Genomic DNA, 15,229 nt, shown 5'->3' with positions numbered 1-15,229 from the left:
TTAAGAATCAAGGGTGGTGACACAGTTAAATCAGTCTTTGTGATGTATTTTGTTAATGATTTAAGTCCAAAATAGAAGAATGAGTTGTCTGCCTTGTGTCTGAAGCAAATTTTCAAAACATTTGCAAATAAACACTGATAAAGGCTGCAAAACATGAATGTTTTTTAGTAAGATGTAATGCAAATATTGAACCCAAAAAGAAATCTAGCAGCATAAAATACAAAATCTACAACAAAGAATCTAAATCTTAATAACAAAAGAAAAAAGCTTAACTAAGTCAACATCTGTATAGGCACAGAAGTGGCTGTGTGGTAAGTAGCTTGCTTACCAACCACATGGTTCCGGGTTCAGTCCCACTGTGTGGCACCTTAGGCAAGTGTCTTCTACTATAGCATTGGGCTGACCAAAGCCTTGTGAGTGGATTTGGTAGATGGAAACTGAAAGAAGCCCATCGTATATATGTATGTTTGTGTGTCTGTGTTTGTCCCCCCAACATTGCTTGACAGCCGATGCTGGTGTGTACCGGTCTTACAAAGAATAAGTCTTGGGGTCGATTTGCTCGACTAAAGGTGGTGCTCCAGCATGGCTGCAGTCAAATGACTGAAACAAGTAAAAGAGTAAAAAGTATCCCATAAATATTAGGAAAATTAGCTATGTATGATTGGTTGTAAGCAATCAATATCTCCAGTGACCCATATCCTGTTATAAATGGTTTTTACAGATTTTCTTTTCTAAATTATTGGCCAAAGATGTATTTTAATTACTGAGAATACTGCAGGAACAAGTACACTTATAGAATGTATTTCTAATGTTTATGCAAGTTCTGAAACTTGCATGAAAAAATTTTTCAAAAATTAATTTAGAGGATAAAGCAGACATGGGAAAGACTCAAAAAGAACAATATGATGGTCACAACTGTATGGCAATATGTATTGCTGTAAATATTACCAACATCCAGCCATAGAAACCATGCCAAAACAGACATGGAGCCTGAACAGCCCTTCAGCTGATCAGCTCCTGTCAATCAGTCCAACCCATGCCAGCATGGAAAATGGACGTTGAATGATGATGATGATGCATGGGTCTCTCCATTTGTTTATCTATATTCCCCTCTTTTATTTCATTTTCTATACTGCTAACACCCTGAGACAAAGCTTTCACATTTAACTCAGGGTCATTTACTTTTCCACGCGTGCATGGGCCAGGTTGACTTTGTTGAGGCAGATTTTCTGAGTCAGATGCCCCTCCTCTTTCCAAGCAATGTAATATTCACCATGCTTTTCTAAAAGGCTGAAAACAAACAACACTGCTTTTACAATGAGTAACACTGGCTTTACAACCATCATATGATGTCAAGACAAAGAGACACAAACGTTTTATATATGATTAGTTTATTTCAGTTTCTGTCCACCAAACCCACTTAAAGATCTTGGTCAGCCCATGGCTATTGTAGAAGACGTGGAGTTGAGCTCAAAGCCATGTAGTTAGGAAGCAAACTTTTTAAGCATTGCAACCATACTTACAATCATGGTGCTGACACCCTAACCACTAAGCCACGCACCTCCACAGAATTGTTAGTGCGTTGAATAAAATGTTTAGAGTCACCACTCTAAACTTGAATAAAATGTTTAGAGTCAATAAAATAAGTACCAGTTATGAGCAAAAGAAAAAGAAAAAACCCAGAAGTTACCAATAATAGTAAAATATTTGCTATTAAAATCTAACATGACAACTAAATATATAAGAAGGTACTATTGCAAGATATCTCAGGATTGCCTGTTAGTGAGCATTTTTCTTGAATATGCTATCTCATAATCAAAGTACAGTGATATTTTAATAGTCACAAGATATCTGAGAGTCTGGAACTGGAAGAATTTAATGACCTAGCAATCTTGAATATATTTATTTGTTGGTAGGAATCTACTCAAAAACTCTGCTGAGCAGTTTGTTAAAGACTAAATCTAATTATTTCTGAGTAACAAAATTGAGTGGTAGATGTATAGAACCCTCTTACCTAGGAATATTCTCAGAGTAATAAGTTAATATTTTACTTTTTAACTCTCTTATTCTACACTTGTTGAACTGATTAATATGTTACTAAGAAATGTCATGCTTGTTTTTTTTTTTTTGTTCCTTCTTCTTGAGCCATGCTTGGCTCATAAGGGCCGGTTTCCTGGTTTCTTGGTGTATAGGTTCCCCACCTGGACGGGACGCCAGTCCGTCGCAGATGAGCTGCAAGATGCAGGAGGAAAGAATGAGAGAAAGTTGTGGCGAAAGAGTCAGCAGAAGTTCGCCATTACCTTCTGTCGGAGCCGCATGGAGCTTAGGTGTTTTCGCTCATAAACACACACATCGCCCAGTCTGAGATTCGAACCCGCGAGTCCGCTGCTCTAACCACTAGGCCATGTACCTCCACCATGATTGTTTGACTTAAGGTTATGGTAATAGACACATGCCCAAAATGCCATGCAGTGAAATCAAGCCCAAGATCTCATGGTTGCAAACTAAACTTATTAACCATTTAGTCATGCTGCATCCTTATTAATAGTATAAGTTAAGTGAATTGACTTGAACCTGGTCTAACAACTGGATCAAAAACTTGGGGGTTTATTTTTTGTTCTACAATAATAACAGATTCCTTAACTGGTTTCAGATTTTGGCACACAGCAAGCGATTTTAGAGAAGGGGTAAGTTGATTACGTCAACTCCTGTTCTCAACTGGTACTTATTTTATTGACTCTAAACATTTTATTCAACACACTAACAATTCTGTGGAGGTGCGTGGCTTAGTGGTTAGGGTGTCAGCACCATGATCGTAAGATTGTGGTTTCGATTCCTGGACCTGGCGATGTGTTGTGTTCTTGAGCAAAACACTTCATTTCACGTTGCTCCAGTCCACTCAGCTGGCAAAAATGAGTAACGCTGCAATGGACTGGTGTCCCGTCCAGCTGCGGAACACGTACGCCATGGAAACGGGGCCCATGAGCCTGGCTAGGCTTTAAAAGGGCACATTTATTTATTTTTTACTAACAATTCTACCAGCTCGCCACTTTAACTGTTTTCTAAATAACATAATCATTTGTTATACCCTGCCAGAGCCTCAGTGACAATATTCTTCGATTGCAACAGAATGGAAATGATTGTCCTGAATAAAAAGTTTTACAGTTAGTGGTCCCTTTTCCCCAAGTCCTAAACAATACAGAAGATATTGAGGAGAAAAGAATCAATCCTAGTATTTATTACTTTATTTTGATGAACTTCATCTTTCTTTATCCTGTACTGAGCAACAAATAATACAGATTCATGGAATGTATCCATAAAATCTCTTCTTTGATCTTGTGCTCACTGTAAAATGGTTTCAGTCTTCATCAGAAGTATAATGTATGTATCATCAAAACAATTGCGAAGCTCCTTTTTCCTAGTCTAGGTTTTGGCTCCATAAAGAATAATAATAATAATAATAATAAACATTGTGTACAGTGCTCAGGTGCACTACAACTCATCTAAAGTGTATATATAATCAGGTGTAGTTTCGACGGATTTCGGAAAGCATGAGGGCCTTAGTTTATTCCATGCTTCAGCAACTCTTAGCGTGAAGAAATGTTTCCGAAAGTCATGGGAGCTGTGTTGTTTTCTGACTTTGTAGGCATGTCCACGTGTGTTAGACACATGGAGATCAAAAAGGTGTTCAGTGTTGTTATTGGTGAGTACAATGCTTTGTACTCATGGAAAGGTAAAGTTGGCTTCAGTGGAATTTGAACTCAGAACCAAAGAGGTGGATCAAATGCTGCAACACTTTGATGATTGTGCCAAGCAACTACTCAGGCATGTTATGTAAGTCTGCCATATCCAGTATATTGTATTGTTGAACAAGTATTAACATATTTAAAACAGGGAGCATTAAAAATTGAGCTCGAAATTATGTAGTGAGAAAATATTTCTTGTATTTAATGTTGAGAGCATTAAATCTCTCTATATATAAACGGCAGTTTGTCTGTGCGTGTTTCTGTGTGTCTGTCAGGTTGTACCCTCACCCTGACCACGGCTTTCAACCGATTCTGATGAAACTTGACACACACATAGCCCAATGTCATAATTCAAAACTAACGCAGCGAAAATTTTGAAAAGTTCCCCCAGTTCTGAAAAAAATCGATAAATTCGACATGGGGTTGAGAATCAGAAACACAAACCACAGACTGTCTAGGGGACGCAAGTCGACCTTTTTAACTAAAAAAAAAATTTACCATCATTTTTTTTCCATTTTTTGGCTATAACTCTCTAAAAATGCTTTATAGTTATTTCCCTTACAAACCCGAGCAACGCCGGGCGATACTGCTAGTAGAAATATAAAATGGAAAGAGTATTAATATTAAAACACTTAGGATTTTTTTCTTTTAAAATTTGGATATTTGAAAAAGGAAATTTAATGCAATAAAAGACATTTTAAAAATAAGATTTATAAAAAAATAAAATTTTTAAACATTCTTCAACCTCAAAATTAATTTTTTTTTTTTTAGACAATTTAGAGTATTAAGAAGGGTCAGTTTATATTTGGCACAACCAATAGTAAATCTATAAACTGAGAAAAATAGGGAGCACCAACAACTTCAAATTTAAAGCCCATAAGACTGTTAAAAAACTTAGCTGAATGATTATTATTATTATTATTAGGTGAGAGGGCAAGAGTGCATGGGACCATTCTAAATGTAAGTCTGTAAGTCAAAGAGTAATTCAAGAATGTACTATCCCTTTGTTTCAGGGGAATCTTGGTTCTTTTATTGGCCCTAGAAATTGTCTTATGTCAATAGGATTGCATCATCATTTCTTTTTAATGTATATCTTTATCATTTGATTCTATATAAGCCTCCAAATTTTGTAGTGGCAAGTTAGAGAAATTATCAACAAGGGGATAAACTTGTAGAATTGTTAAAGCTTTGACAAAAGTGGTTTGTGATATTTGTTCCTTTACATTTTCACCTTTTTGGGGTTGATAAAATAGTACTGTAGCTGACTAACTCTCCCTCCCCCCAAATTACTGGCCTTGTGTCAAAATTTGAAATATTTCCTGTAGAAAGCATCACTCAGTTAATAATCATTGAATGTTTTACTGATTTTATAGCTGGTTTGGTTACTGTTTGTGTAACACTACTTTTATGTATCCTATTTGGAAATAGATAAGAAATCACATCATCATTGTTTAACATCCACTTTCCATGCTAGCATGCGTTGGACGATTTGACTGAAGGCTGGTGAACCAGTTGGCTGCACCAGGCTCCAATCTGATCTGGCAGAGTTTCTACTGCTGGATGATGCCCTTCCTAATGCCAACCACTCCAAGAGTGTAGTGGGTGCTTTTATGTGCCACCAGTCAGGCAGTACTGGCAATGGCCACGCTCAAATGGTGTTTTTTTACGTGCCAACTACACAGGAGCCAGAAATATATTTTATTTTTGAAGTAGGAATATATATTGATAAACACAACACTTATAAGTGTTATCATTATACATAAATCCTGACTCCAGCTACATAAACGCCATAGAGAGAAATATATTATCTGAAATGCTGACATTTTATGCGTGCATGTATGTTGAAGATAGATAAATTCGTGTTCTTTTAACCGCTATAAAAAATACAGTTTCATAATTGCAGAAATAAATTTCATTAACAAGTTGAAGAACATGAAGAAAGAGAAAATAATTACTACATTAGTTTATTTATGTACATTTAGCATTTATAGTACAATTGGAAAGTAAAGTCATTTTGTTGTAGAGAATTATGACTTAAAATTCACACTAGCAAATCCTTCATACTTAATAAAGTTCACAACAATTCAAATAAGTCTTGTTGGATTTTTATCATAGATATGGCATAAAAAATAGCCAATATCTCAATGAGCGAGTGTTGTGGAGTTTAGTAACATCCTACGAACACCGAGTAATTTCCCAAAAATCAGGGTTTTTATAACTGCTCATATCCGAATTCTAAGAGCTGTATTTCGTGAAAGATTTGACAAAAGTTTAGAATTCGTATATGGGCAGTAATTTTAACCAATGGGATACCAACAATTTTCATATTGCCGCCTTTTATGACTTGCTACACTGATTACCTTTATGGCATAGTTTTACTTGATCAGAATTTAGGAGTATTCAAACAAAAATAACTCAGGCAAAGAAAGAAGAAACAGTTGCAAAGATTGGAGTTTTATTTTTGGAAGTCAAAGCTGACATTATTAAAATGCCGTAATAAACTGCGATCTGGAATAAATTACACTTCAAAAAATAGATAAAGAAATTAAATCATTCACAAACTGAAGTTCATAAATGTATCCACCAACAAGGCCAAGAGGCATTAAATTGAAAAGAGATTAAGCCAAACAGATTTCTTATTCTGTTTTTTTAACAAATACAAACTGATTGAAATATGGGTATAAACAGAACTAAAGAAAAAAAAAAAAAAACTCATGAAATATCTACAATAGTAATGAGATTGTCCTTTTTTTTCTTTTTTTAAACGAAATTCTTACATTGCAGTACATTCTTCAAAATGGTATGTTCTGTAACCCATGAGGTTGTTGAGAGTCCAATGATGATTTTACCTTTATAAAGTTTAATCTAAAGCAAATTTGCCTGGCAGAAGGAAGCCATCTGTCTCAAAGCTTACATATGCGTGCACAGGAGGACTCGAATGATGAAAACACATTCAGTCTTAACAGTAACATTACTGTTTGTCAATCAAAATTTGAATCCTGTTCATTATAGTGAAACTGAATTCTTGTAATTTCATGTTTTCTTCTAACAAAACTGTATATGTAAGAATTTTATATCAAACATATACTGATACAAATTTTCAAAAAAAAAAAAAAAAAAAAAAAAAAAAGAGAGAGAAAACACTAACAAATTATTAGTGCTCCTACTGTACCTCCTTACAGCTTATTCGGCAGGACCAATGGAAACTCAAAGGGCTTAGCCAAAGATATATTGTAGCATTGGTTACCCTTAACATGGGTTTCTATGACCAAAGAGCTAAAAGCTTAGAAGAAAATTGCAAGTGTACACAGTACTGATAGAAATTTGATTGGCAATTTAGGGCCATCAAATTAACTTCCTGAAAGGAAACTGAAGCAGAAAAAAAAAAAAAAAACCACTTCCAATATTTTGATTTTTTTCAATGTTTTTTTTTTCTTCTCGGGGGTAACAAAATGGGGGTGGGGTTAGGGACAGAGATGGTAAATTATTTGAAGGCGGGTATTAAGTACAACAGTTAGGACTTCATACAAATTTTTGTCAAGGGGTTTGAGAGATGATTAGTGGAGTTAAATAAATAAAGTTGCTGTGTGTATATGATGGGAGAGAGAAGACCTAACATTTAACAATGAACATTTTAAAGAATACTTTCCAGATGAACAGTTATTCAAAATTTCATTACCAGATACTGAAGATTAAAAAAATTTGAGTAATTTCTCTTTTTCTTTTTGTTATCTTTTTTTTTTTTTTAATAATAAACCTTGTCCTCTTAAAATGATACATACAGAGAGCATTTTCTTTAGTTAGGAGACATTTTTAGAGATTGAGTAATGCTCAGATAAATTAAATTTAAATAAATTATTTAAGTAGCGAAGCTCAAGGATAAAAATAAAATTCCAAATTAAAAACAAACAAAGAAAATCCTAAACCTCATGTCATTGAATATATGCTACAAAGCTGTACCATATCTCATCATATTAAGGTAGGCCTGCCATTAACTACAGTTTACTTGGAAAAGTCTTAAATATTCTTCTTCTGGATATTAAGCATTAGTAAATGAAGCTAGATAGGAGCAAGTTCAATTCAGTATGGAGGCGTAGTAGGATACTGGAGTTCAAATAGAAGTACTTTCCTTATGCAGGCAACACAATTACAGTGAGATGAAATAAATTGGTAAATTATACCGAAAGATAAAGAATAGTGAAAAATTAGATAGACATTTCAGTTAATACATTATTTTTTTTGATTCTGTTTAAAAGAATTAATTATCAGAGATTTTGTATTTGTTAAAATGTCACTCATTCAGAAAACATCAAAAGTATATTGCTGCCAGATTTATTTAGATTAAATGAAATTCAATATTCATTATAGAAGAAGGAAAAAGAAAAAGGGTTGTTCAACTTTAGTACAATGCTGTCCTTAATTATCTGACAAGTTTAAATTACTAAAGCAGTTAATGACTTCAATTGTAGGCCATCATCCAACTATTACAATCACAAAAGCTTGTCATAAGACATTTTTGGTCTTTTAAAAGTTGAACAAATGTGAAACTAAATATAATAACTATTAGGTAACCTGAGTTGACAGTCAAAAGACAAAGTAAAATAAAAGAACATTTATCAGTAGTTCTAGTGTGGTGTAGTATATCACGTAGTAGTGTCTAGTATGTTCACAATTTAAATATGTAAACATATTGTAGGCTTGTTGAAAACTGAGCAACAGCACAAAATAATGAGAGAACAGTAAATCAGTGGCAATAGGCACAGCTATTTTGACTCAAGCTGAAAGTTTATCCAGGTAAAGTTGAAGTCTCAACCTTATTTAATCTTTGTGTAATTTTAGTTATGGTTTTACTACATCAAGTAAGCTAGTGAGCTAGCTTGCATTTTACTATTAAGATTTTGTTTTTGTGCAGCAGGCATCCTTGGGTATTTCGCTCTTACCCCTTCTAGTTATACTTTTAAGTTATTACATTCACAAGAAATTTTATTTCTCCCCAGTAATCCCAAGATCTTGCAGTAACAGTAAGGCAATGCTTTGCTGATGAAGTCTAGCAAGACTGGAACAAGTCTTTAGTTCCTGTATTGCTAAAGGCCAAACTCACTCCTCACTGCATCTCATATATTAACTGCTCTTATCATTAATGATATATAATTATAATTAATTAAAGAGTTTTGGTTCATTACATCAAGAACATTAGCACCCATTTTACTGTTAATTTTTGTATAGCTGCAAATTAGAAATGTTTAGAACTGAAAATAGTACAACTATCAGAAAAGCTCTAAAAGAAAATTTCAAAAGCCACCACAAAAATTCAAATTATATATCTTTTGATATTTTCTTCAAGATAGGTTCAGTTACACTGATTAACAACTGGGATTGTATTTTTGATTGAGTTCATTAAGTGAAGCAGCTTAGCTGAAATAAGACACCTAAAAGGCAAATGGTTTAGGACTTTAAGCATACTAGCCATAAAAACTTTTATACAAAAGTTGAATTCATAAGATCTGATCACAAAAACTACCTGAATGCTTATAGCTTTTTTAATGTTTGTTTTAGACATAATTTTTCCACGTTTTTCATGAGAAATATTACAAGCCATCATTCATAATTACAATTATTCAGTTGTAAATCAGGGGTGACCTTGATTTTTTTTTCTTTGTTTAATCTGAGAAGGATGGTTCTGTGCCCAAAAAGCACCCAAATCTTCCCAAACTGGTGAGTTCATTGCAGTCGTTGTTCAGTTATATAGTCGAGTTCAACTATTTGTCCCAGCCTAAGGGTATAATGTAAGAATTGAACTCATTAGCTTTGGATTAGTAAATCAGCACATCAATATGAAAGATAAATTTGTTTACCGCATGGGGGAGTACATTTGATAGATTGGCATTGCCAAGAAGGGACCAAATACACAATTCTATTTCATTTCTTCTTATGTTAAATAAAATAAAACCTTTATCGAAAATTGAAATAAAGGATAAACAACAAAACTTCAGCTTGCATGAGCAAAATAGAGTATTGGACTTGTATGATTGGGGGAAAAACAAGATAAATTTCAACAATGATTAAAATTTTATTTTAAATTGCTACCTTGCAAGATAAACAAAATAATATCCAAATAAGGATTATATACAGCCAATAAATCTCAGATATATATACACTTGCAGATGTTTAAATGCAAAAAGGTATGTCACAACAAGAGTATTGATGACTGAAATGAGATGTTGGGTTAAAATCTTTAGAAATGTTAGTAATAATAGTACTACTACTACAAATGCTGATAACAATGTAGTCTTAAGCATTGTAAAGTATCTTGCTGAAGAACTAAACAGTACCTGTGACAAAGTGCAAGTGCACCAAGTCCATATCTTACCCGTTTGAATACTGAGCCACCCTAGTAAAAACTCCTTTTTTTGTTTTAATTCCCTTTTTAAATCTTATAGCTTGTAGAGGAACAATTACAATTCAATTCTAGAATGAATTGACACTGTTGTAATACTTATTTTATCAGCAAATGAAAAGTAAAATCAAACCTAGTAGGCTGGCCTTGTGCCTAAATTAGAAACAATTATTGTTACTTTGACAAGGAAAAGTGAAAATTTTTATAAAGTGTACAGAGGAGTAGTCATTGAAATCAACTCCAATGTATTATTTTATTGATAGTTGAAAAAAAAAAATTAACCCCAATAAGGTTTAAACTTAGAAAGAAGCAAAACGAAGCACCGTATGATATTTTAATCTGGTGTTCTACCATTTCTGTCGGCTCACTGTCCTTGAGGACAGTCTTTATATATAAAAGTGAAGTTGTGTGAGTGTCTGTCTCCTACGATTTAGATTCCTAACTACTCCCACATTTTGCGGTGCAGTTTAACCAAAAGCGGGTATCTTATAGTCGTGATTCATATCGAGCCCTTCTGGGTATTAGCATGAATCTACGATTTAAAAAAAAATTTACCATAATTTTTTTCCATTTTAATGCATTTTTTCGCTATTATATAAGGGAAGTAACTCTCTAAAAATGTCTATGATGAGTCAACGATTTAAAAAAAAATTTACCATAATTTTTGATGCATTTTTTTTGCTATTTTTTGGCTATAACTCTCTAAAAATGCTTATATAGTTATTTCCCTTACAAACCCGAGCAACGCCGGGCGATACTGCTAGTAGTAATATAAAGCTGTCTGATTTTGAAAATAAAACACACATATCAACTTTAGTATATAACTAGTATTTTATTCACACCATTGTAAAGAGATGAAAGGCAAAAATCATTGCTGGTGGGTTTTCATCTCAGGTCATAACTAGTTAATACAAGGTACCATTTCATTTGACACTCTACTATTCCTAGATATTCAATTATACAGATGGTGACCGTCTTCAATTTGTTGTTCTTGCTTAGCTCCAAGTTAGCCCTCCTTGTTTGTTCAGACATTATGAGCAAAGGTGTTTCAAGTATGACCAAATTGTCACATTGGATAGTATAATCTTGAACCACATAGTATGGGATAACTTGAAGGAGAGTTAGCAGCTATTTCTAACAGATAAAGAATCTATGTAGAGACCACTTCAATACCTTCAGTTTATAGTTGTTATAGGTAGTAATTACTTCATTAATTGTATTGATACAACTAAGTTCTGTACTGGCAGAATTATAGTGACTCATAAAAGGCAATAATAGGAATCTTTGTAATATTAAGAGCTTCAATTATAACAATGGTTTCTAATTTAAGCACAAGGTCAGAGATTTTGAAGGAAGGAACTTAGTTGATGCCATCAACCCCAGTATTAGACTGGTACTTTATCTTTATTGACCCCAAAGGTATGAAAGGCAAAACTGACCTTGGTAGAATTTGAATTCAGAAAATAAAAAAAAAGCAGAAGAAACATTGCATCTACCTTATAATTTTTTTTGCATAGGCACAAGACCAGAAATTTGAGGGGAGGGGTTAGTTGACTAAGTCAACTCCAGTACTTGACTGGTACTTTATTTTATAAGTCGACAGGATTTGAACACAAAATGTAAATAGCCAGATTGCTGCAAATATATATTTTTGATGCTCTAATAATTCTGCCCTATAAAGATAATAATAATAATAATAATAATAACCATTTTTTTTTTATTATTTGGAAAGAGATATCTTGTCTCAAAAATACAAAAGTGGGAAAATGAGAATTTATGCAAACACATTAGCAAACAAGTGGAGTCAATAGGAAACCAAACCAGGATGAAAAGTTTTGTTCACTGACAACACAGACCATTGCACTATAGATCAACCACCAATACCACCATCACCACAATAACAATAATAATAATAATTTCTAACATAGGCACAACGAAAACCAACAAATTTTGGGGAACAGAACAGTCAATTATATCGACCCCAGTATTATTTGGTATTTTGTATTATTTTTTTTTATCGACTCCGAAAGGATGAAAGGCTACATTGACACTGGTGGGATTCTTACTCAGTATGTGAAGGGATATAACTATAAACTGCAAGGTAGTTTGTCTTCTGCTCTATCAATTCTGCCATAATAATGAATGTATAATAAAGTCTGTATTTCTTTTTAAAGAGTATTCTAAGCCAACAGCTAGAAATACAGAGACTGGGAGATTGATAGTTTGAAATTCAAAGTAAAACAGGCTTGTTTCCTCTCCAACTTTTAACAATTAATCATATTTTTTTTCTTTAAGCAGTAAATGACATAAAAATAGTTTGTTCTTCTTTTTTTAATTATGTGTGTGTGTGTGTGAGTATATATGTTTATGTATATATACACATACATACATTTTGTTTATTAAGAAATAAAGGTCAGTGTTACATACACACACGCACACATATATATATTACAGATATGCGCACACAGACATACAAATGTACACACAAACAGAAAAAAGATACGCAAACACCACACAGAGGTAAATGATTTAAAGTGAGAAATAAATTCAGTATTGGATATTTTACATAGAAAAGTTTCATATTTTATTTGTGGTTCTGGATCAAACTAAAAAAATGGTCCTTCAGCTTAATATCCATTTAAAAAATATATATATACACATGATAAAACACATACACACACACACATACACAAACAAAATCGATGATATAGAACAGGAACTACCAGAAGTATATAGACTAGTAGTTAGTTTGAAATCAACGTTGGACCTGGTATTAATTCCAGTTAAATAGCTGCATTGTTCATTTGTAAAATGCGATAGGGAGAAAAAATCACAGACTGGGTATGTTTGCATGCTTTACACAGTAAACACAATAGAGTCTAGAGCAAGTGATAGAAAGTTCTACCTCAGCAGAGATATCTTTTTTGCTTAACTACACAAGTTCTGTGATGGAGCTGAAATATGAAATCATGCTATAAAATTTATGTCCCACAACAAGAGTGGCAATCTGCTTGGAATTAGTAAAGTTATACTATGTCAAAGGTTGACGCTATAAAAAAATAAAAATTGGAACAAGAAATTCAAATCGAATGGAAGACCGTATTATTATGCAGATATTTATCATCTCTGGAAAATATTTTATCTCAATGTAGAGCTGAATATTATTGAAAATAAAAACATTAGCACCAGTGCTAGCTTACAGGTGCATATCTATGCACTCTTACAGACACATATACATACAAATGTATGCAAATCAAACAAGTTACTAATGAAATAACTGTTCTGTTTCTGGTTTAACTACATGTCTCATTAAATAATAATTAAGGCATCTAATAGATAACTGCTTCTGGGTTGGATTAATTTCATTCAACCATCAAATACATATAACACAAATTGTGTTCTTATATTCACTCACCAAACACAGATTCATAAAATCATTTCTTGACAATCAAGAATATACTAAAACCATGCTCTGGCAATAGCAAAACACTAATCAGATGAACTCTAATCTCTAGGTCCTATGTTTAGCAAAATACCAAGTCACATCCACCTGATAGTTAAAATGAAAATCAAGTAAATGATATGCAAGTTGGGTTATGTGTTCTTGTAAAAATGAAAACATAGCTGCTAATTAATCAATCAAAGCATGATCGAATTGCCTGTATATAATGAGATTTATAAAGCTAATTAATACTAGTGCATAGCAATTATGTCTAAATTTTAATAGTTTAATAGACACTAAATAAACTAACCAGGCAAACTAAATGGAAATGTTCCAGATTAATTTTGAAGATGAAATATTGACTGAAATCATTACAGAATAACAGACTGAAGAATAAAGGAGAAGGAATATGAGAGAAGCTGCAACATACAGAGGTTATTCAGGCCTTTATTTTAGTACCACATAACAACATTTGAACACCATTTTATCTATTTCTTTGTAGGACTAACTGGTTGTTTCAATTTGATTTTACTCATCTCCCCTTGTATACCTATCAGGTGATACCAGTTTGATTTCTATTTGTTATTCAATTTAAAGTGAACTAATCGTAGCAACAAATATTCTGTCCTGTTACTTATAGCAAACAAGCTCTGATTTACCTTGAGATGGAGCTCAGCATGTCCATCTTTGATGTTTAATAAAGTTTATCTTTTTCAGTTTTTCTTTAATCCACAAGTACAACTGATCAAATCTATAAGGGAAGGGAACGATGCAAAGTTTGATGACTTGCATCTTGATTAAATAGCAATCAATTCAAGGTAAAAACAGTAGTCACCTGGGCTTACAGGGAGACAACAGTATTGACAACAACAATAACAATAACTATGTAGTAATCTTTGCTTAATCAACCAAGTAGTTTTTTAGTGAAGTTGGCAGGAAAAACTCCTTGTATACCATCCGACTGTTTAATTCCCATTAGCCAGCCGTCATCCTGCAAATTGAAAAATAAGAGAAAAATATTAAAGAAGGAGTAAAATCAAATCTACTCCACTCTACAACCATTTGTTTCTACTTAATTGACTTTAAACAAACACAAAGATAAATCTAAGAAAATAGAGAAATTTAGCACCTAAAATTGAGAAAAACCCAGAAAATATATAAAATGACACTAAGTAGATCAAAGCCAATCACTACTCCAGCCATCATAAACATTTTACATCATTGTTTTTTTTTTTTTTATGTTTACAAGGGTTGGATAGTTTTTCTTCAGCATGGTGTCTCTTCAAGTATTACAGTCTTTTGGGATCTCTTCAGTTTCGCTCACAGATTAAAAAATCTTTTTTAACTAAACAGTTTAAAATTTCATATACTGGTGTAATTTCTCACACTGAACACAGTTTACTTTCAACGTTTTTGACAAAATTTCATATATTAGCAGTTATTTTGTGTTAAAGTTGTTGTATTTGGGTAATTTTAATGTGTATTCAGCTGAAGAAAGCTACTGCTATTGGTGATAGTAATCAAAGAGCAACAACTTCCGAGTCATCTCTACTAAATGTCACCACTGTTATATTTTATTTTTGTTTACTACCTGAGTTGCATATTACACACTTTGTTTTATTTTTATTGTTTGCCTCTTTGTAC

General features: G+C 33.0%; 1 protein-coding gene and 1 long non-coding RNA gene across 3 annotated transcripts in view; one reads left to right on the top strand and one right to left on the bottom strand.

The window, feature by feature from the left end:
- Positions 1 to 6,179: 6,179 nt before the first annotated feature.
- LOC115210848 (myc box-dependent-interacting protein 1) overlaps positions 6,180 to 15,229 on the bottom strand; it is a 165,995-nt gene continuing 156,945 nt past the window's right edge. Inside the window, exons 14-15 of one of the 2 annotated variants that reach the window (XR_004998910.1) lie at positions 14,421 to 14,576; positions 6,180 to 9,519 (exon numbers count right to left, since the gene is read on the bottom strand). Coding sequence is in view for 1 of the 2 variants with exons in the window: in XM_029779604.2 (XP_029635464.1) it covers positions 14,490 to 14,576 (87 nt within the window). In the remaining variant the exon portion in view is untranslated. Of the gene's footprint in view, positions 9,520 to 11,867; positions 14,577 to 15,229 lie in introns of those variants that run through there. The other variant, XM_029779604.2, reaches the window with a different exon arrangement.
- On the top strand, positions 10,280 to 10,937 carry LOC118763152. Its single transcript, XR_004998911.1, has 2 exons — positions 10,280 to 10,525; positions 10,908 to 10,937. It is a non-coding gene; the product is annotated as an uncharacterized LOC118763152 (long non-coding RNA).

This window comes from Octopus sinensis, linkage group LG4 (assembly GCF_006345805.1).
Source record: "Octopus sinensis linkage group LG4, ASM634580v1, whole genome shotgun sequence".
Classification (NCBI taxonomy): Eukaryota; Metazoa; Mollusca; class Cephalopoda; order Octopoda; family Octopodidae; genus Octopus; species Octopus sinensis.
Note: the sequence above shows the minus strand (reverse complement) of the source record. Positions and strands in the feature narration are given on the sequence as shown.